Genomic DNA, 23131 nt, shown 5'->3' on the forward strand with positions numbered 1-23131 from the left:
AGAACCAAAACCAGAATCCCACAAGACACTCTACTCTATTCCTGGCCCTTGCCTGTAGCTCCAGCCTCAACTCCTACATGGCTGTCCTCCATCGCCTCTCTAACCATCCCCGCTGCATTTAAACCAGTGATTTCCAAACTGATTTTATCCAAGAGACATTTTTAAGTTGTCACAAGGTGGCAGTGGGGATGGGGGGTGTGCTACTGGCATCTAGTTGGTAGAGGTCAGGGATGTTGCTAAACATCCTACAGCACACAAGGCAACTTCATTCGTCCCCCTCCCCTCCCCGCCCGCAAGAATCATTTAGATCAAAATGTTAATAGTGCAAAGATTGAAGAACCCTTATTTACACCTTTTCTGACACCATGTTTTCCCTAATCCTAGGCCTTGCACACACTATTCTCACTGCCTGAAATATTGATGCTCTTCCCCTTCCCTCATTTCCCTTTTCTTTAAAAACTCCTTTTCACCCTTTTGATCATCACCTTTTCACAGTGGCTTTCCCAATTTTCCGTCCCAGATGAATATTACACCCTTTCAAAGAATTACGTAGCACTTAAGAATATTAGTAACAGTTTTACATATACTTATATGTGTTTGATAACCCCACCCCAACGAATCCCAGGTGAGCGGTACCATTTAGCTTGTATTCATCATAGTAGCCCCAACAGCTAGTACAGCGAGGTGAGTTGTCCTGCAACACTGCACTCAATGTTACTAAATGAACACTTAACAGCCTCACTTACAAAAGGAAAGTAATAGAGTCATCATCTCATTACGTCGTAAGGACTAAATAATACACATAAACTCTATAACACTGTTTCTGGATCACAGTAATGCCAGAAAGACCGAGCTCTGTGGTTTGTGGACAGGAGAGAGGCTCTATCCGCTCAGTATCAGCCAGCACATCCTCTCCCAGGACTCGGGTCTGCTAAAGACTTCTCCCCCCTCCAAATAGTAACTAACAATTGCTGCGCCTGCGCTTTTCAGCCTCGATCGCTCACCAGGCTACCGGAAGTATTTTCCTTCTTCTCATTGGTCCACCACTGGTCTAACTTCTTCGGTACTGCGCATGTTCCACAGCAGGTTTCCTCCTCCCCGGCCCCGCCCCGTATCTGCCCTAGAGGGGCACATATCTGCCAACACGCCTGCGCGAGCGGGCGTGCCCCGGAAGCAGTTCTTTGGCCCTGTGACACGTAGCAACGGAGTGAGTTCAGGGTCTTAAGCGTTTTTGGGGGGTTTTGGGGGGCTGCTGGAGCTGCTGACGCCGCTACCGCCGCTTCCGCGTTTGGTGAGTGTCCCAGGCTTGTGGCACACTGTTCGGCTTCTCTTCAGTCTTGTGTGGCGCGGCTTGTTGCCTCCGTTCGGCGCCGCGTTCCGGTCATTTCGCTCAGACCCTCACTCTCTTTCAGGCGCTTGCTTTGACGCGGCCCCTGTACCTCATTCGCGGCCTTCCAGGAGTCTGCCCTTTCCCGGAAGGCCCAGGCCTTATTTTGCAAAGAGACAGTCGCCTTGTCAGCAGTAGAGTCCGCCCTGAGGTGAGGAATCGTCTTTGTTGTTGTTATTTTAGACCTCCGTGGAACCATTCTCCCACGCCCTTTGCCCTAACCAGGGCATATCAGCTCCATGAAGTGCAGGTGTCTTCCCGGCTCTTAGAGACTAGACGTTTCCTGTGCAACTCCCACCTGGACCTATCCTTCAAATGCCGTTCCCCCAATTCCAGAAGAAATAATTTACTGCCTCCTGAGGCTTTTTGCTTTGTATCGAAATGAAATCAGTAGGACCTTGGGTATAAACGCTATTTGCCATTTTTCTTTTACAGATAATTTGCAATGGCAGGGTTTGATAACTTAAACACGGATTTCTACCAGACAAGTTACAGCATCGATGACCAGTCACAGCAGTCCTATGATTATGGAGGAAGTGGAGGACCCTATAGCAAGTAAGTTGTCAACTTTGTTTAGTCCAGACTGAAGTGAAAGCCTGTATCCTCATTGTTTGGTTCTGCCTAAAACTGAACGTGTCACCGTGTGCCTTGTTAGGAATGTGATTTTTCATAATCTTCCTTCCTCTGGAAGGATCTGTGACACTGGTTTGGGTTTGAAGGCATTGCCCTATTTAGAGTTTGGTGTCTTCTGCGAAATCTCCAGGTGTGCCGTGGCTGCAAAAGTAGATTGTTAAGAACTGTTTCCTCGTAATAGTATTTCTACATCATTTAGGATATGGCTATTAGCTTCAAGTATCTAGAAGATACCTAGGCTATTTCATCTACAGAACCAGTTAAAAATTTAAAATCTTGTGACGGCTAGTTTAAGAAGTTAGATCAGTCCAAATTTCAGACCTTATCAACGTTAATTCAAAGGGCTTAGTGACACTATTTAGCAGTGTAAGCTCTCTGTTATGAATCATCAGGTGATTTTTTTAATAGCAAGTGATAATCATCTTTATTAGTGCTCATATCGAAACCTTACGGTCAGTACACACAGGTTGCCAGTTGCCGATTGAAGAGGGGGACTCAAACCCTTTCAGCCCTGAACTCTTAAGAACAAAACCAAACCCTGACTTTTTAATAGTCCCTGGTGTTAGTGGCAGTTGAGGCTTTCCACCATTCTCCTCTAGGACATCATATTCTTAGTTTCTTAAAGATAATCTCATCAGTCATTTGTGATACCAGGGTGGCTTAACCTTTTTTAGATGATCCAGGAGCCCTTCAAGAATCTTACAGAAATGATGGGCCTCTTTCTGAGATATAAATCATACACTCAAATGCCCACATAAATATGGATAATACTGCACAGTTATGTGCCGTCTGATGTTCATCTGTGAACCTTGAATTAAAAACCTCATGAAGGGTCTCCCAGAATGAGGGCAAGGGAAGGTTGTGTATTGAATCAATCTGAGAGAAACATGTAGTAGTAGAACATGTTTGAATTAATATGTCTGAATGAAAGTGCCCAAGAATTTAAAAAGCAAAGCATAACTCAAATTCAGCCCTCAGTGTGGTCTGTCTTATATAAGCTGTACTTTTTACGCCTTTTGCCCCCTTAAGTCTGCTTAATTTGATATATTCCAAAGCTTTCTTCCCCCTAAAACCTAACACATTGAACAGTGGGAGTGAGCATGTGAAAAATACTATCTGTGAATCAGTTTTTTTTTTTCAGTGACATTCTCTTATATTCTATCAGGGATTTATCTTTTTTGAACAATTAATTGGCCAGAATTGGAAAAATCATGTTGAGAAATCTCCATTTGTTTATTTACTTAAAAATGTTTTTTGTTTGTTTGTTTTAATCTGTGTATGAGAGGAAAATGAATGAAGGATTGGGTAGAGTGCAGCCAAAGGGCTTTGGAAAACCTGTGCTGTATGCAGGCCTGTTTTTTAACTAAATGATATTTGGACTCCGCAGAACTATTACATTTAGATCATAGCCTCCTAGGTTTATTTATCACTGCCTTTGTTTCCTGTCCTGTCTGTGTTTGCATCACCTAAACGTGTGACTTATCTTTTCATTCCAGATATCATCCTCTCATTTCAGTTTTCCATAGGGAGGTTGTTTAGATACTCTTTTGCTAAATATTCTCACAATCCCATTGCAACCAGATCATGTGCCAGTAACCATTGCTTCAGTATAATTAAGTTTTATTGCAGCTGCTTATATACCCATTATTGCCAATTAATAAATATGAGTTGATATATGAAGCCTAGGAAAACAGGAAGCTTAATGTATTAGCAGTAATAATTGGGTTTCTTTTATAAGTATCATTTATATATTCATATAACAACAACAACAAAAAGTAAAAGGCCTTTTGATCTTAATCTTTTGAGTTTTATGATTGTCCCATTGGACAAGTCCCACATTGTATGCTAGATATGCCTGTAAAATGCCAACTACATATTTTTAAAGTATTTCAAGCTAGTATTTTTTCATCTTTGACTTAACTGATAAATACCTATATGGAATACAAGGTTGACTTAGTCTCTAAAGATCATGTCTACACATGCTGTGTTCTAATTTAAACCCAACAGGAGCAAGCCATGAATTTTCCTGACCAGGTCCTTACAGAAAAGGAAAACAGGAAAATTCCATGGTGTTTCTTTCTCACCTTGCATCTTAAAGAAGGAATGATGGTAACACTTTTAAAGCTGTCATTTGCTTGTAGTAATTCTCTTCCTTACATGACATTTACAAGTCTATATGAGCAGTTCTAAAATGTGGACTGCAGACCCCAGAGGATCCTTGAGACCGTTCAGGGAGTCTTTAAGGTTAAAACTATTATTATAACAATACTAAGACACTATCTACCTTTTTAGGTGTGTTGACATTTGTACTGATGTTGTAAAAACTGATTAACAAAACTGCTAGTACCTGAATATGAATCAAGACAAGGGCATCAGATTGTTCTAGTAATCATGGTATTCTTCATTGCCACACACTTGCTGGGGTGTGGAGGGAACCATTTTCATTCAAGGATACCCTTGATGAAGCAGTAAAAATTATGATGCTATTAAGTCCTGACCCTTCAGTACACACACATTAAAAATATTCTGTGTGACAAAATGGGAAACAGTCATAAAACACCTCTGCTTCATACTGAAGTACAATGATTATCTCGAGGAAGAGCCCCCGTGCAATATCAATCGCAGGCTGTATCAGCTGCTTTTCATGAAAACCATTTTTATTGGAAGGAACATCCCGACAGATATAGTTATTTAGACTTGAGTACTGGGCAGATACTTTCTCAAAGATGAAATAATTGAGCTTCTTACTTCAAGAAAGAGAATTGACAGTATGTGTAGCCAGTGGTTATATTCAAGTTTTCAGGTAAAAATGAGGATTTGGGAAAACTGTGTCCATTACTGTGAACTTGTCAGCTTTCCAGTAATTAACCACTTTTCTGAGGAAATCATTGGTGATACTAACAAATGTGATTTTCCTATATTTATACTTCATATATGTTTTTATATTAAATATGTCAATGTTTGGAAGAGCTATATTGCCCTAACATTTTCTAAATCAGCAGTGAATGTTACAAAATAATACATGAGTAAAGAAAGGATCCATTCAAGTGCAAGACAGATCGGTGTATTCTAATGTAACAGTATAAAAAGTTTATTAGTATTGTTCCGTTTTCTATGTTGCAAGTTTAAAAAACTACCACTTTGAGTTTTGATGTAGTATGAAAAGAATATTTATGATAATCCGAAAAGGTTGTTAAATAATTTTCCAACTATTTGTCTGCAACACTAGATTTTCTTCAGCTATTTCAACTAAGACAATACATCACTACAAATTGAATGCAAAAACAGATCTAAGAATTTGTAGGTATCTATTATTAAACCAGATGTTAATGAGTTGTCAAAAATATAATACGGTGCCACTTAGTAATTTTTTAAAGTAATTTTTCATAAAAATTTATGCTGATATGTAACAGGTTTATTGTTACTTTGAATTAATAAATATTTTAAACATTTCTGTTTTAATTTGTAATGTGATAAATATTAACAGATATAGTCCACATAAATAAAAAAACCTTTGGGGTTCCCAATAATAAATTTTAAGGGTATAAGGGGATCCTAAGAGCAGAGAGCCTGTACCATTCTTTTTGGTTTTTCTGTTGCATACACATTCATATTCTCTGTCTCTTTCTGTGTGAGAGCGAGAGAATAAAATGCAATCTGTTTATGCAGATTGTAGAAGCCTCCATATGGAGCTTTTCTAGCTGTTTCATAAACTCGGAGGTAGATCTGTGATACATTCTAACAGATCAACACAATAGCATACTAGATCAAAAAATGTTAGTTCTTGTCCTAGTTCATTTCAACCATCTAGTCCTGTGGTGTGTGTGTGTGTGTGTGTGTGTGTGTATTTAAATAAATGGAAATCAACATATTTGCATATAAAAACAACAGGGGAAAGGTATATATGGAAAAAAGATACTATAGCTCTCTCCATAAGGTAGGATTTGGGGATGATTTTTATTATGATTGTTACGAGTTGGCCACTGAAGTCAAAAAGTTTAGTTTTGAATCCTGGCCCCACCATAGGCAAAATCATTTTCACCCAAATATCAGTTTCTACATCTCTATAATGGGAAGGATGATAAAACCAACCTCCTAAAGTTGTAGGGAGGTAATAGGATATAATTCACATTAAACACTTGACACAGTAACATTCAAGTAGGTTGTATATATTTTTGGAAATTTTTAGTAGTTAATATATATCTATACGTTACATATAACATTTTAGAATGAATTAATTTTATTTTTTATTTTATTTTCTTAAAGATTTTATTTATTTATTTGACAGATAGAGAGCACAAGTAGGAGGAGCAGCAGAGGGAGAGGGAGAAGCAAGCTTCTCGCTGAGCAGGGAGCCCGATGCGGGGCTCGATCCCAGGACCCTGGGATCATGACCTGAGCCGAAGGCAGACGCTTAACCAACTGAGCCACCCAGGCGTCCCTAGAATGAATTAATTTTAACAAATAGTAAATATACAACACTTTTAAAGGTGCAGAAGTTTTTAATATGAAAATAAGTCTTCCACTTCCCCGTTTCCAGGTCCTTTTACCTATTTAATTATATGTGTTATACTACGTTATGTTATACCTAAACCTGTGTAATTGTACGTATTATACGTAATGTATGTACATATATATAAAATACATGTACAAATATATACATACTACAGATACATTCTAAAAAGTACCATCACAGTGGGTACATATGATATATACTGTTCTGAACATTGGGTGTTTTTAATTCTGCCTACTGAGTGTTTTTTGATTATCATTCCTTATTAGTACACATAAAAGTACCTCATCCCTTTTAACAGGTGCATAGTAGCCTATGCTCCTATTATAGTATATTTACTTGTAACTGTTCGTATTGTTTTGTTTTTTATTTTTTGCTATTAAAGTAGTGTTTCATCAAATTCTATATTAGTATATAGCCAGAAAAATAAATAACATTTTTTTAAGCTTGGATTGGACTAGCGTGATAAGTAAATCTTGAGAGTCTCATTGAGCTCTCCAAAGGGCTATGTGTAGTTGAAATTTTGCCATTACTTGGATTTGCTTTTAATCGAGATGTTCAGTTAATTTAAAAATCAGATTTAATTTTAAAATCTCTATATTCCTGGTAGTCATTAGATTTTATACTTGTCAGGAGGGAACTATAAAATTTTTAAGGGTGATTAAAGGATCTTTAAGGCTTCTCAGTTCTTTTTAAAAATATCTTTTAGGGGCACCTGGGTGGCTCAGTTGGTTAAGTGTCTGCCTTCAGCTCAGCTCATGATCCCAGGGTCCTGGGATCAGGCTCCCTGCTCAGTGGGGAGTCTGCTTCTCTCTCTACCCCTCCCCCTGCTTGTGCTCTTGTACCCTCTCTCAAAAATAAATAAGTAAAATCTTAAAAAATCTTTTAAAATAACCTAACATACTAAAATAAAATTAAATAAAAAAAAATAAAATAAAATAATTATTTTACTCTGTATTTCTTACTGTGTAATGAGATTAGTCCTGTTGATAGGTAAGCCATATTTTTTCCCAGAACATGGTAAAACAGGTTTTTAAAGATACTGCTTCAGCATCCTTCTGTTCCCTGTTGTTTTCATCATTAAAATAGCCTTAGTAAAGTCTCTTTTTCTACAATGCAGGATTTACTATAGCGCATATCAAATGAGACAATAGTTGTATACCTACTTTGAAAACTTAAAAGTGCTCTTCAAATGCAAGATATACTAATAATGTGTTGTTATATTCGGAAAGCTTTCACAGAAAGAGGCTTGAATTTTTCCACTCTGTATTTGAAATTGGTGCTCGTTCTTAAAAAGATTTACCCACTTGCAAAAAATAACATTCTACAAAGAGTAAAGAAGAATGATTACATTCAGTGGAGATCCAGACCACAGTGGAAAATTACATAGCATGTAGTACAAAGTCTGTCATGTTACGTTTTCATGCGTAGTCTTAGGCATCAATTGTATTTCACGGCTATCTTCATATTACATGTACTTACTGGAGGGGGAGAAATAGATAAAATTCTTTACTTACTGGAGGGGGAGAAATAGATAAAATTCTTAAGTTTTCATTTGTTGACCACCTAATGTTTAAAAGTTTCGTAGTTTGTAAAATGCTTAAGCTCAGTGTGAGTGTTGGCATCATCAGGAAGGTTCTCTAAAAAACACAACTTACCATTGTAGATAATCAGATCGGTCTTAGTTATCATTTCAACACCATTTACGAAAACTGGCAAAGTAGCTGTTCTAGGAATTGCATGACTGTGACTCTCTAGCTCTCAGAGATGTCCACTGTTGACATAATTCTAAGAAATGTAACTTTGATTTACAGACAGTATCCTGGCTATGACTACTCGCAGCAAGGCCGATTTGTCCCTCCCGACATGATGCAGCCACAACAGCCGTACACCGGGCAGATTTTTCAGCCAACTCAGGCGTACACTCCAACGACACCTCAGCCATTCTATGGAAACAACTTTGAGGATGAGCCACCTTTATTAGAAGGTAGGATTGGTTGCAACAGTTCATAGTATTCTGTAGTGTCCACCTGGTCAGTGAAAATATATCTTAGTTTGGAGAACTTGTCCTTTCCTTTAAAAGAATAATGTTATAGAAAAAAAGAGATATGAATCCCCATTGAGCTGTAGGGGACCAGATTTTTTAATAGATCTTTATAAAGTGAAATTATGTCAGCGTGTGAGCCTTGACTTTGACTTCACATTACTGATTAAATTCTGTCAGTGGAAGAAATAAAAGGAAAAAGCATGGTATTGTGATTATTTTACATGGAAGAAGCTGGCAAAACTAGTAACATCACTGAAAAGTATGATGTTTTTCAAATTGTATTCTCATAAAAAAAAATGTAAACCCATTAAGCAGTAGTACTGTGTATTTTTTTGAGGGGGTTGGATATAGTTTCAAAGTCTAATGAAAACTATGGATACTCTTCTCAGAAGAATGCACACCTGTGCATAGAAACAGTTTCATACACAATTTCATAGCATCTCCAGGTATTCCGAAGCCCCAGGTAAAGAACCCCTTACTGTTAATGAAGACTGGTATTGAGGACTAACCAAAATGTCTCATATTGCTAGATTCTCTTTTGATGCTCAGTGTTTCATTTTGTCTCCTATTGCAGCATAGATTCTGGTAAACTAAAGGTGTGTCACAAATCGTAATTGACTATCTTATTTTCTTTTCTTTTAGAATTAGGTATCAATTTTGACCACATCTGGCAAAAAACACTAACAGTGTTACATCCATTAAAAGTAGCAGACGGCAGCATCATGAATGAGACTGATTTGGCAGGACCGATGGTTTTTTGCCTTGCTTTTGGAGCCACATTGTTACTGGTAAGATTTTAGTTTGAATTCTCAGTGTGGGGTTAGAGAACAATCTTCCAGTGTTCCACCAGGAGCCAAGTTTGAGACTGTTTATTTATCAGATCTTGCATGTGTTTTGAATGGTATTAAGTTGCTGGAATATATACACATTCATCACTTCTCCATTGATAAAAAATGTCATATATTTAGAAATAATTTTTTGTTCCAAGAAAATGTCTAATTATTAGGGGAAAAAAACAAATAGTTACGTGTGGCTTCAGTCCCTCATCAAAATTCCTTCTTTTTAGAAATTGACAACATTTTTTAGCCTGTTGCTCTTTTATTTATTTATATATTTTAATGATAGCTTTTTTTTTTAATCTGTGGACTTTGGTGTTTTGTTATTATAGTGGTGCTGGTTGTTACTTTCCTTTATATTATTTTAACTTTTAATGAATTGGAACATTAAAGGACAAGACGTTTTACTGCCCATCTCCTACCTCCCTACAAATGTTAAAGTATATTGAAAATGAGTAGTTGTAAAGATAATTTGTTAATATTTGTTGTATTTTATCTTATCTCTCTGAATTAGAAGAGATAAATGATGTAATGGATAAAAGATGGGATTTTTAGTCAGAAAAGCTGGGCATCAGTTCAGTGCTCCTGCTCTGTCCTGGAGCAAGCCGTTTCATCCTTCAGCTCCCTCTGATAGATAATCCTATGGTTCCCACCTCACAAGATTGTTTACAGATTATAACCAAGACAGGTTATATGAGAACACTGAAAAATTTTAAAGCGCTGTACATGTATGAGGTTTTATTATTATTACCTTAGTGAATCCATTGGTGAACTCAGCTGAACCTTTTGAAACTTCTACACTCTCACATATTTATAAATAAATACTGAGTCTAACAAAAATGACAAGAATTTTTCCATGTAACGTAATCTTTAGAGGCAGTCTCATGATTGAGTTTTATATGTCTAGAATCTGACAAACCAGGAAGTTTTTAAAATCTCTGGACTGATTTTCGTCACAGTATGACCTGAATACAATGTTTGTTTATATATCTTGACTGAGAGTACTGTGACAGCAATTTACCTAACTTACACTGTCTTAAGTCTGTTCTTTAATATCTTTTACAACAGCATAATTAAGTTTTCTTTTGTTTTTTTGTTTGTCAAAAGACTGTATAAATCCACCAACAATTTGGAAAAATAATGAAAGAAAAATATATCTTCCATTATATTTCTCTTGCTTGTTAATCAGTTTTCTTTTCTCCTCCCCTCCCCCACAGAACCACAGTGTCCTGCTTATCCTGCCTTCCTTTCTCTTAGCTCCTTTAACAGCCTTATAAAGTGAATGATGAAATTGTTTCTGCTGTTATAAAGATTGCAACTACGACTACCAATGAGAATAAATTGCTTTGGGGCAATTTTGGTGGTATTAGCTGCTTTCAAGTGATATTAGATATTGTCCAAACATTCTGCAGGGCTTTCTGTCTTGTCTCTGTAGTTTATTTGCTTAAAATCAGCTAGATTTCTTTTTAGAAATCTACTCCTTAAAGGTGATTGTACCATGATTTTGTATCTTTATTTGCTGAATTGCTCAAATACAAACTGGAAAATGAAAAACCAAATATCTGTGTATTGGGAAGTAGATACTTCAGATTTCTTGAGAGAGATATAAAAGACGATCTGTTTTACTCTTCTGCATAAGGAATAGATGCCTCTACAGATTTTGATGCTCACAAATTGAATATTTTCTTACATGCACCATTTTAGGTGAAATAAGACCAAAAAGAACTTACTTTCTTCCCCTTAACCTATAATCTTTTCTTTACCCATAGGCTGGCAAAATCCAGTTTGGCTATGTATATGGGATCAGTGCAATTGGATGTCTAGGAATGTTTTGTTTACTAAACTTAATGAGTATGACAGGTGTTTCATTTGGGTGTGTGGCAAGTGTCCTTGGATATTGTCTTCTTCCCATGATCCTGCTTTCCAGCTTTGCAGTGATATTTTCTTTGCAGTAAGTACGATCTTTATTTTGGGTATTGATTGACCAATTCTCTGTAATAGGATTTATCTCACCATCAGTTTAAGATTAATCACTGTGATTCAGCAAACATGAGCTATAGTGCCTGTTGTGAATGAGGACTATACTACATGCTTTTCAGTGGTGAACAGTGGAACTGGGAATAAATTTTAAAATCTTTTATACCATCTCTGCTTTTATCTGTGATAAAGAATTTCACTACTTTTGTGTTTACTTACCAGTGTCAGTAAACCGAACAGTGGTGATTGTTAACTAAAATATTGCATGAAAAAATCAAGTTGTTAAAATTATACTTACCGTCTTTGATATTTTTTAGACTGTATCTGGTTTCTTAAAGATGTTGGGCATATGCTAAGTGAATGAATAATAAACACATACTCTTATGTTTGGCAGCTTTTTAGCTGAAAGCAAAACATTCTTTTTATGGGAAGAGGCTCTTACTAGCCTGCCATGTTCTCAGCTGTACTTACAAGCAGTTTTAAGTATGTAATTGTTAAATAATATTTTAGGTAAGGTTAAAAAGAAAGGTGTAAATTCCTGTTGATAAATTCTCTCCTCTTGGCCAGTGTGCAGATTCTCTCTCAACAGTTCAGGCTCCTCCTTGTGGCTAGTGCCAGGCACAACCAGTGATGGCCCTTGGTTGCACTTAAAAAAGTTAAAGGAGAGGTTGAGGGGAAGAGCATGCATCAGCTGTTTGATGCCAGACATTTGGCAAGATGATGGCTTCACAGTGTTCTTGCTTTGCGTAAAAATGCTTCAGATTTTGTGTAGAAACTGTTGCACTCTTTTCATTTGTGGAGATTGGTACATAGATATTTGAATTTTACAAAAGAGACTTTTCTACCAATAACCAGGGCAATTTTGCTCTCAGGGGACCTCAGGCAGTGTCTGGAGATAATTTTGGTTGTCGTAGCTGTGGGGCGTGCACAGGTGCTACCGGTACCTTACAGCTAAAGGCCAGGGCTTCTGCTCAACAACCTAACAGTGCACCGAACACCCCTTCACAGCAAAAGTGCGTTCATCCCAGGTGTCAGTAATGCCAAAGTTGAAAAACCTAGCTCCTATGCTAACAGGAGCAAAATGTAATTATAAATGAGCTTTTTCTCACGTCATTGAATGTGGATGTGAATAATTGAGCGTCATTGAATTCACTGTGAGGTACATTATTTTAACATTTGAAAAAAAAATCTTGATCTTTTCTGCAGATGTGTACAATGTGGATTTAAAATGCCTTTCTTTAGAATTGGTTGTTGTTATATTCTTACATAACTAATCTCATCTACTGCCTTTCTCCCCCTCCCCTTTTTCCTTGTCGGTTACAGAGGAATGGTAGGAATCATTCTCACTGCTGGAATTATTGGATGGTGTAGTTTTTCTGCGTCCAAAATTTTTATTTCTGCATTAGCCATGGAAGGACAGCAACTTCTAGTAGCATATCCTTGTGCTTTGTTATATGGAGTCTTTGCCCTAATTTCCGTTTTTTGAACTGACTTTATCTGGCATGTGGACATCATTGGGCCAAAAAGGACTTTGAACCCTTAAATTGGACCAGCGAACTGCTACAGTGCAACTCTCATGCAGACCTAACATTTGACTGTTGGAGCAATGGAAGTAAACATGTATCTTTTGTTCATTTTTATAGAACTTTTGAATACCGTGTTGGATTTGTCTGCAGTATGACTAGCTTTAAGTGTTTGTGCTTATACATATAAGAATAAGAAGTGCTATTTCTCTCCTGTTCCTGCAGCCTTTGAAAAACAAATTTTTTCCTGGCAAAAATTACATTAAGATGTTTTTAATAGATTTTTATCAACTGTGGGAGACTAACCACAGAGCTAAAAATCTTTCTTAGAAACAGCCCAGTCTTAGTTAAGAAGACACGAGACTTATTGCAGAAATATTTTTCCAAGGGATTAGGAAAGAAAAATTGCCTGTATTCTCGAGTTAGATGCACTTGAAGCAAAAAGTGATCCCAAAGTAGAATTTACGAGTTTGCACTTCCAAAATTTGACATTCCTTTAAATTATGGAGTTTTTGCTAAAATTCAACGAGACAAGAAGTTCGTAGTCTACTTTATTGTAGACAGGAAATGTGAACACCTGTTAAGATTAGCATTAACTAAACCATAGTGACCCAGACTGGCCACATTAATGTTCATAGTTGGATCTCCATATATCCTACCTTTTTTTGAGAAAAATATTTAAAATGTCACAATTTCAGTACTGCAGTTATCAATGTAAAATGCATTTGATGCTTAGTAATTAAAATTTTCCCAGTTTTAACTGCTGTTGAGTTGACTTTTGCTGTTTTCGGTATCACATTTTCTTTAACTAGATTCTGGTTTTAACTTGTATTCCTGATTTATCCTAAGTTTTAAGAACAGAAATCATTTAGTATAAAAATCAGAAAAAAAAAAAAAAGGATTAAGTGAAAGGCAATTTGAGTTACAACGTTATTTCCTTGTGTTAAATTTATTTGGTTAATGTCATGCTCTCTTGCCAGAGAATCTGTAGGAAAATGCTGTATCGTGTATTTTGATCATTGGCTTTTTCTGAAAAAACTGCCTCTGATTTTGGACAAGCTCAGTTACACTTATGAAAAAGGTGCCCTGTGGGGAGGAAAATGTTGCCTTTTTTAAAAAAGGAGAATTTTAGACTAAGAAAACACCAAACTGATGTTAATTGTTGTTTTTAAAAGGTAGTGTTCAATCAAAAAGAAGGTTAAGTTAATAAAACATATTTCTTATAAGATCATGATTTCTAATCTCCGGAATCATGTAAATTTGTTTTTCTTCATTAATACTTAATCTTCTGGAGGAAAACTCTCAGTAATAATTCATTTCTGGCTGGGTTTTCAAACTTACCCCAAAGTGTTTTAGAATATTTTTTATTGTAATCCGTGGGTAGTATCTTTTTTGCCTCTTTCAGTTTAGTTTTATAAATACACTAATCTTGTTAAGGCAGATATGAGTGCCTTCTGTTAATATCCAGTTTTTCCTAATGAACAGGATAGGTGATGCTTTGGGAATTAAATTTTCTCACTGTTGATTAATTTCAGACCATTAATCTTCAGCCAGATTCCCCAAATTGTTTTCTTATTTTTTGCCTCTCCCATCCCCAAGATAATAATTTTTAATTTAAATCAATGTTGAGAGATTTTTGTTGTTAGTTGTCTTATTTAACTCCAAAGTGATTAGGTACAAAACGATCTTATATAAGCAGTTTCTCTGTCAAAACAGCTATACAGTGGAGTTGTGTTTAATGCAAGAGCTTAGTTTTAGAGTTTGGTACCTGAAGAGTCATGTATAGCCAAAGTTTCCCTTCTAAAAAAAAATTTCTTTAAAATACAATGTATGTAGCTGTATTTATGCATACTTTAAAAGCTGAAAAACTATTTCAAAAAGTTATGTGTGGTGAATTTTTTCTGTGGCATTGTAGTAGATTTTTGTTTCCACAATGAAGTTCCAGGAAGAGCATCTAATCTAGCTTGCTTTTAGGGCCCATTTTGTACCAAAAACGTACATATACCATTAAATACTAGAGATAACGGAGTATAGCTACAAGCTCTCTTAGTGATTGCTCCTGAGTAACACACTCACTGTGAATGGATTTTGAGGCTCTCTCACTCAAGCTAGAGTGTTGTTTATTTATGCATGCCTTTATGCCAAGGACAGACGGTTGCTTTTTTGTATGGTATAAATGTATATTTTATGACTTTTAATACCATGTTATATTGCCATGTTTACCAGTGGGTGCTTTCAAGAGCTATATAACTAGGCTTGTAGGAATAGGCATTCTTTCTCCAGATACTGTTATAAAGATAGTGCAAAATTCTATAAATCGTAAAATGCTACCTATTGTCACATACTACGCATCCAATCAAAGAGAATTTTAAGAAATGTATCTAATGACATATTTTGGGTGGAATTTAAGTAGTGCGCATTTGACATTTTGCAAGTTTATTTGTAACCTTAATGGGCATTGCTCAACTCAAATATACTCCAAATCTAGGAAGGACAGTTATCTCTGAAGCTCAAATTATACAATTATTTTTATAGTATTTGTTACCTACAAAAGAGCCTTTCCTTTCTGAGATTAGACACTTTTTTCCTTGTAAATGGAAGAATTTAGAACTTTGGGCAAAAGGAGAACTATAGAAATTGAAATCTTACCCAATAGGGTATTCTGACCTAGTTGTGGAAAATTGTGGGAAGTCAGAACCACATTTGGAGATCTGCCTATTGTCATATAGAGCAGAGCTAATGTAATGACTCAGACAATTTGCTTAACTTGCCCTGTAGCAGAAATTTTATTTTTATTGATATATATATATATATGTATATTTATGTATATACATATATGTATGTATATGTATGACAAGGTGTTTAGCCTTTCATAAAGTATTTCCAAAAGTTTTCCAAGAAATATAGAATGGTATAGATCATAGCATGAAGAATAGCACTGGGTTTTCAAAACTCTAGTGAGAGCAGGCTTCTACCCAAATAATGCTCCAAGTTAAATCTATCCTCACAAACTATTCACTGATTCATTTTGTGATGTCATGTCAAATTCTAACTACTGGTTACCAAGTGATGTCAATTTTTCTAAATTCCAATTTATTTGGAAATGAAAGCTTAAAGGATTTCTTAAGCAATTTCATCTAATGATACGCTTGTTTCAAAATAGGAACTGTAAGAATGAAACATTTAGAATTTGGCAAAAACAAAGTACTTTTTCAGAGAGTTGCAATGATTAATGGGAGATTCTTTTTTCTTCTTACGATGTATTTAGGATTTGGGGGAAGGAATGGCAATAACAAGATACCAAGGTTTATTGTGAATCCCGTAAGGAAACATTGGATCATGTGCTTTTATGAATAGATAAGAATGCTCTATCATTAGCTTGTCAAGAATACGGAGTTTACTTTCAAACAGCCTGAGTAAAGCCTGTCCTAATCACCACTCTCTACAATCTGTGCTATTACTATTTTATACCACCAATGAAGAAATAATTGATTTTTAACTCTACTCTGCCACCATCCAAATTATTGAAGTTTGAATTTTAATATAGCTATTACTTGAATTTCATTAAGCTGCTTTTGTTCATTAATAACTAAATATTCATAACTGGGCAGTAGGTAATACAAAACATTAAATATTAAATTATCAATTTCTAGGGATTGGCAGAGTACTTAGTTAAAAGTGTTTTATATTACCAAATGTATATCTCAGAACTGTGACTATGCAAACTGAAGAAAGAAATCTAGTAGTGTGCAGTTAGGGTTTTTGCATCAAGATAGGAATACTTCTACCCTTGTGCACCAAGTTCCTACTTTAGTTAATGAAGAACATTATCTGCTGATGGAGCACAGTGTCCTGTGTTTGTGCAAATAAATTAAAATGATTACATACTCAAATGAGGACTAATTAAATACAGAGCTGTTCTCCTAATTTAAAAGCACAAATACTTTCTTGAGCACATTAGGTTCTGAAAATCGGATATTACGTTTTGTGTGAGCCTAACTGATTAGGCTTACCTTGCATATATAAATTTGGTTTATTTCTGAAACTACCACTAAATCTGATAGCATGTGGGGTGATTAATTATGCATTAAGTTGTTTAAAATAGCTTTTCAACACTAGCAGCACAAAAAGAATTTTAAAAATGAGAAGACAATGAAATGCTCAGTAGGTACATTTAAGATACTTAAAAATTTATATACCTACTTGGCTTACTCTGATTATCTTAAAAGTAGAGAAAGCAATGTGGTTATTTCATTTTTTTCTTCAGGTAAATGTAGTTCAAAAGTCCTTATAAAATTTCATGTTAAATTTGCTTACAGTTTTCAGTTTTGTGATCTTTGATAATGCTATAGGTCTTGATAGTCCTTTCTTTAGGCAGCCAATGGTCCTAAAAGTCCTACTATGTTATATGTTTTTTTTTAAAATAGGAATATCTTCATTTCCTTTTCCTGTTACATGCCATCATTACGATGAAGAGTAATACCTCTATATGGCAATAGAAAGGAACAGCGGTTTATTGATAAGATGTTTTAATAGGAATGACCCTCAGAAACATTATGCTAAGAAAAAAAAGCCCTATTATAGGAAAGACCACATATCCATTTATATGAATTTCTAGAAATCTGTAGGGACAACAAATTAGTAGTTGTCTAGGGGTAGAAGTGGGAATTGATTGCTCAGGAGCAGGAGGGAGCTTTTTGAGTGATCCTGGTTGCACAACTGTATGTTTATTAAAATCATTAAAGGGTACCCTTAAAACGTGTTAGATTTTATGATACGTTATTAGTATGGCGGGTGAGAATGGGAGGTAGAGGAAACTGCTAGAATGTCTGTATATTTAGAGTTCAAGAGAAAAGAAGGAAGAAGAATCCTAAGCTAGATATTCACAGAGGAAAAAACAATAAAGAACTTTTGACCAGAGGAAAAAACATTGAGATACCAAGGAAGAGAGATTGCCACCCGCTCCAAATTTCCCTCCCCACCTAACTCCCTTCAGATTGATTGGTTTGCGTTTTAGCAGACCACACACACAGGTGTCCTCTTCTCCCCACCTTGTACCCCCAGTGGCTTGTTCCACGTGAATACACATGTGCACACTCCTCTTTTTTAAAATTTTTATTAAAATCCTATAATGAAATCCATTTTATTAATTTGGTGGTTTTACTGTATTCACAATGTGCAACCATCATCACTCTCTAATTTCAAAATATTTCCATCACCTCACAAAGAATCCCCACACTTCTCACTTTCCCACCTTCCATACTCTGGCAACCAGTAGTTATTTTCTGTCTCTGGGTTTGCTTATTCTGGACATTTCCTAAGAAGAGAAGCATAAAATGTGGCCTTTTGTTTCTGGCTTCTTTCACTTGGCATAATGTTTTCAAGGTCATTTTTTTTTTAACTTAGCAATCTATTGTGGGCATCATACATGTTGAACATTGAAATTTTCTTCATTCTTTTTCCTGACTGGATACCATTTTATTAAATGACCAGAATTTAATTTACTTCAGCAGTCCCCTATTGTCAGACAGCTGGGATCTTTGTACGGTTTTTAACCATTTTAAATAGTGCTGCATTGGTACCGGCTTCTTCCGTTATTACAGTGCCATATTTGCTTTTTATAGTGCTCAGGTTAATAATTACTTACATGCAGAATTTAAATTCTGAAAATTTCAATAATTTTATTCCCTAGTAGTTCTGTTTAATATGAGTCTAGTTTTTGATTTGTTGAAGCATGCAAGTCACATCTATGTTTGTACAAGCATTGCTCTGTGATTCTCTATTACCTCAGCATTTTTATACTACTCTTAAGGAGTGGAATGTGAACACTGGTAAAAGTATCATGTCACGCCCACACTTCAAATTAGTCCTACATTAGAAGGGAAGACTTCATTCAAAATGAGCTGCCTTTTTTTTTCTTGCCCCTTTAGAAGAGTCAGTCTGACAGTGTCATTTTAAGGTCACTGTTTTTACATAGCTTTTTTTTTTTTTAAAGTTCTGAAATGTGCCCATTTTACTTTCTCCTTCAGTGGATCTTCGTGCTCATCTAATTTACTCATTTCAGAACATCCCTACCATTTAACTCAATTGTGCTTTAATTATATCAGTACTCATCTTTAGAGACAATATCAAATATATGGTATGATCTGACAGTGATTCAGCTCAAACGAGGCCTTGTCACCCAATTTGTTCCTGTTTCAATTCCCAGGAGTTGAATTTTATCATGATAGCAGTTATAAAGACTAAAATCAACATCTCTACTTCAGACATCTGCAGAAATCAGTTTGTTATATCAATTTTTATTGAGCTTTAAGAGTTGAATTACTTAATAAAATGATTTAAAATGCTTTCCTTTTGCTTGTTTTTTGTTTGCATGGAGTTGTTTGTTTAGAGGGTATTTTTTGCTTTGGTGTTGTATTTATAGTATTTTATAGCTTGCTTTTTTTTTAAGATTTTATTTATTTGACAGAAAGAGTGTGAGCACAAGCAGGGGGAGTGACAGGGAGAGGGAGAAGCAGGCTTCCTGCTGAGCAGGGAGCCCGATGCAGGGCTCCATCCCAGGACCCTGGGATCATGACCTGAGCCAAAGGCAGATGCTTAATTGACTGAGCCACCCAGGTGCCCTATGCCTTGCTTTTTTAATGCACTTTTTAAAAAAAAACACTGTTTCTGAACTGTTTAAGTGTGGTACGTATTTATCACTGCATGAGCAGTCCTATTGAACAGCATCTTCCAGCTTAAATGCCAATTCAGATACTCCTTGCATGTCTAGGTCTGTCACAAGGTCATGCTTAACCCAGGCTCAGTTTTTACCATCTCTTCAGACTGTATTTTATTCTGACTGGTTTAGGTCACAATCTTCCTGGGATAACATGGCTTTGGCTTTTTTTTTTTTTTTTTTTTTTTTTTGGTTTTGGCTTTTTCTATAAAAAATTGAATCACTTATATGGTTTAATAAAAGATTAAACTGCATCTACAATGAGAGGCATGTTGTTTAAATATGGCTCTCCTTGATCATCTACTGTGAACCAAAATTAGAATTTAATATCTGACATGAGTTGTACTGACTTTGTTTTTATTCATATCACAAAAATAAGAGAGAATCATTTATGAACAAACCATGGAACCTCTGTCTTAACCTGGATCCCCCCTAGAGGCAGAACCAGAGCTCAGCTGAGAGCATGAAAGTCAAGACTGAATTGAAGGTGATAGCAGGGAATCTGAGGCCCTAAGAGAATCAGCAGGGGGAAGGTTGGAGAGATTGTGCTGACATGTACTAGGAAATTTTTCTACTTATGTTATATGAACAATGATATAAAATTTTTAGTGTATCAGAATACAGCCTATTTACATTATTGGTGTAAAAGCCATGAGTACTAAAAGTAAATCAAACAGCAGCAAGGTATGTTAATTTTGTAAATCAATTTTATCAAGAAAGTCATACGTAAAGCAGTTTTTCAACATCCAGACTACATAAGGCAATTCTTGCTGATACAATCATGTTTGCAGAACCTCTCACAAATTCATTTTAGCCCTAGGGTTGGGAAATTTCTCTTCCTCACTAATTTAAATTGCTCATGCTGCAATTAGAGCTTCAGTCTTCTTGCTCTTTCTTTATTGGAGATGGGCTCAGGTCACCATCCTCTAAGACTGGGGCAGGGAACCTGTGGTCCCTGGCCAAGATCTGGAAGACAGTATCCATTCAATACCATCCTAATGCTCTTCATTTCATCTGCCCCTTTCCTCTGCCACGCTGGGTGTGCTCTGGCTGCTGGTACTGCTCCAAACATAATTTTTTCCACATTGGCAATTATAAAATTGAGATTCAGAGCAGATCTGATGAAATAGTTTCAGAGCTATAAAAAATAGGCAGTTTATCAACGTTTTTAAGAGAAACGTATCTACTGCCCAGGGTATGGCTTCTATCCTTGCCTTTCTGTCTCTATGCTTTTGGTGTCGAGTTCATTCCAGTTCTAGTTGACCCTGATAGAGAAATGAGATGTATTTGTAGCATTTGTTGTGCATGTCAAAGTTTTATGTTGCCTATTCTCAGTTCTTTAACAAAAAAAGTAATATTGCCTCTCTAAGTGATGGGGAAAATACTCTTGATCTCTTTTTGCAAGTGATACAGGGAAGAAATAAGGCCCTTGCTTGAAGTTTTCCTGGTTTCCTGGTTCATTGGGGAAATGCTTCCCTGCCTTGCTCAATGAGCTTGTCCCATTGAATGCAGCTCCAAACTATTAAGTTCCTACTGTGAACAAAGTCCTATTTTTGGCTTCCTTCTTACAAGCTTAGATATTCTCTGCTTTAATGCTTTTACTCACAACTTAACTTTCTTTTCTGATTGCCCTTGGACTCTTCTCTAGATCCTTCCCAAATTCTTTAATTGTGTAACCCAGCCCAGGACTTGCATGTTTCATGCACCTAGTGACAAGTGTCTAAACAGTCACCTGGCACTTCTTTTTGTGTGGCTAGGAATGACATGTTTCATGTGTGCTTTTTTTATGGGGTATTTTATTGTGTTATGACATATGCAGAAAATTTCCCAGAATATAAGTGTCCAGCTAGTGAATTTTTTTTTTTAAGATTTTATTTATTTATTTGACAGACACAGCGAGAGAGGGAACACAAGCAGGGAGAGTGTGAGAGGGAGAAGCAGGCTTCCCGCTGAGCAGGGAGCCCGACGCGGGGCCCGATCCCAGGACCCTGGGATCATGACCTGGGCTGAAGGCAGATGCTTAACGACAGCCACCCAGGTGCCCCAGCCAGCTAGTAAATTTTCACAAAATGAGCATAGTCACATGACTGGATGAAGAAACAGACCTCAGAGCGTCTCAGCAGCCCCTCACATGTCCCCATCCACGTTCTTCCTGTCCTCCCCTGCTGAGTCCGATTTATGACCACTGTGATGGAGCATCACAATCCTGGCACTTTTTTGTGTATGCTTTTGAACTGTGAGCTGAGAGTGGAAAATACATACCTTACCACTAGCCCTGCTAATAATTGGTGAGGCCTTGATTATGTCATTTTGTACTTTAATTTTCTCTCTATAAAATGAAGAACTTGTATGAGATTTAAGGCCTTTCACTTCTAAAATACAGTGTATAATATATATTGTTATATATGTTATATATTTATATATATAATACATAATATGCATATAACTTTTGAGTTGGTAATAAAATTTCAGTCATATTCAAAAAGAATATATTGGCATGGGAAAGTGTTCCATATATATGTGTGTATATATATATTTTTAATACATATATTTTATAATTTTATTAACTATGAAATTATATATAGAAGTATGTATAGAATATCTTTTAAAAAAAAAAACCACATTTTTCACCTGGCACAGGTATTTTATTAAGTGAGGGAATTAATGACTAGATGCTCTTTTTTTCAGAGCTCTTGAATTGATCGGAAGAAGTTTTAACTATACCTTAGGAGGAAAACATGATTTTGCCCTAATAAGTCCTAATGTAATTTTTAGCTTTTAAATATTTTGTCCTTCTAATTTAATTGCATTAAAAAATATCAAACAGGCACATCACTCTTAGGCCAGAGTTTGCTACTCTACCATTAGAGTGATCCCTTTTTTGGGGGGTTTATCAGTGCCCCTCTCAATCTTAAAATAATCTAATTCCCTCTAAGGTACCAAGGACTTCCATCTATTTTAGCACTGGCCTCCTGTGGTATAGCATTACTCTTCTCGAAAAATCCAGTAGCCATTTCCTTAGTTCAATCACTAAAATGTCTTGGACAAAATAAAAGCTGTGCTACTCTTGAGGGCAGCAATTACGTCCATTTCAGCAACATGGGAAGTACAGGAAAAACCAGCGTGGCTCTCAAAAGTCAAAGCCAGTAAAGGAACAGGAGGGCTTTTTTTTTTTTTTTTTTTGGTTCTTTATTAATAAAATTGATTTTTATACTTTGAGTATGTAACATAGAATAAGATAAAAAGTATAATATAATAAATACCCGTGTACTCTACCTGTAGATTGAGATGTAAAAACATTAAGTACAGTTGAAATACCCTGTGTATATTCTAATTGCAGCCCATCTCTTCCCAGGAGAATTACTAATATTTTGAATTTTAGGCTTATTATTTTCAGTTTTCCTTTACATTTTTACTATGCATGTGTTGTGTCTGTCCTTAAACAATGTAGGATTATCTAGCAGATTTTTTTACTTTTACATAAATGACATCACCCT

The 23131-nt window shown here is 36.0% G+C and overlaps 1 protein-coding gene across 4 annotated transcripts; it reads left to right on the forward strand.

Annotated features, from left to right (window-relative positions):
* The first annotated feature begins 1113 nt into the window (after window positions 1-1113).
* On the forward strand, window positions 1114-13676 carry YIPF5 (Yip1 domain family member 5). Of its 4 annotated transcripts, none has more exons than XM_036068807.2 (7): window positions 1118-1207; window positions 1413-1538; window positions 1823-1942; window positions 8348-8520; window positions 9223-9368; window positions 11186-11367; window positions 12717-13676. In XM_036068807.2, exons 3-7 carry the CDS (start codon window positions 1833-1835, stop codon window positions 12877-12879), a joined length of 774 nt encoding a protein of 257 aa, XP_035924700.1. In that variant the 5' UTR covers window positions 1118-1207; window positions 1413-1538; window positions 1823-1832; the 3' UTR covers window positions 12880-13676. The 4 variants fall into 4 exon arrangements, with proteins under 4 accessions (XP_035924703.1, XP_035924700.1, XP_035924701.1 ...); XM_036068806.2 differs by having other exon boundaries at window positions 1140-1291; XM_036068810.2 differs by lacking the exon at window positions 1413-1538 and having other exon boundaries at window positions 1114-1207.
* Window positions 13677-23131: the final 9455 nt, after the last annotated feature.

This window comes from Halichoerus grypus, chromosome 2 (genome assembly GCF_964656455.1).
Source record: "Halichoerus grypus chromosome 2, mHalGry1.hap1.1, whole genome shotgun sequence".
NCBI lineage: Eukaryota > Metazoa > Chordata > Mammalia > Carnivora > Phocidae > Halichoerus > Halichoerus grypus.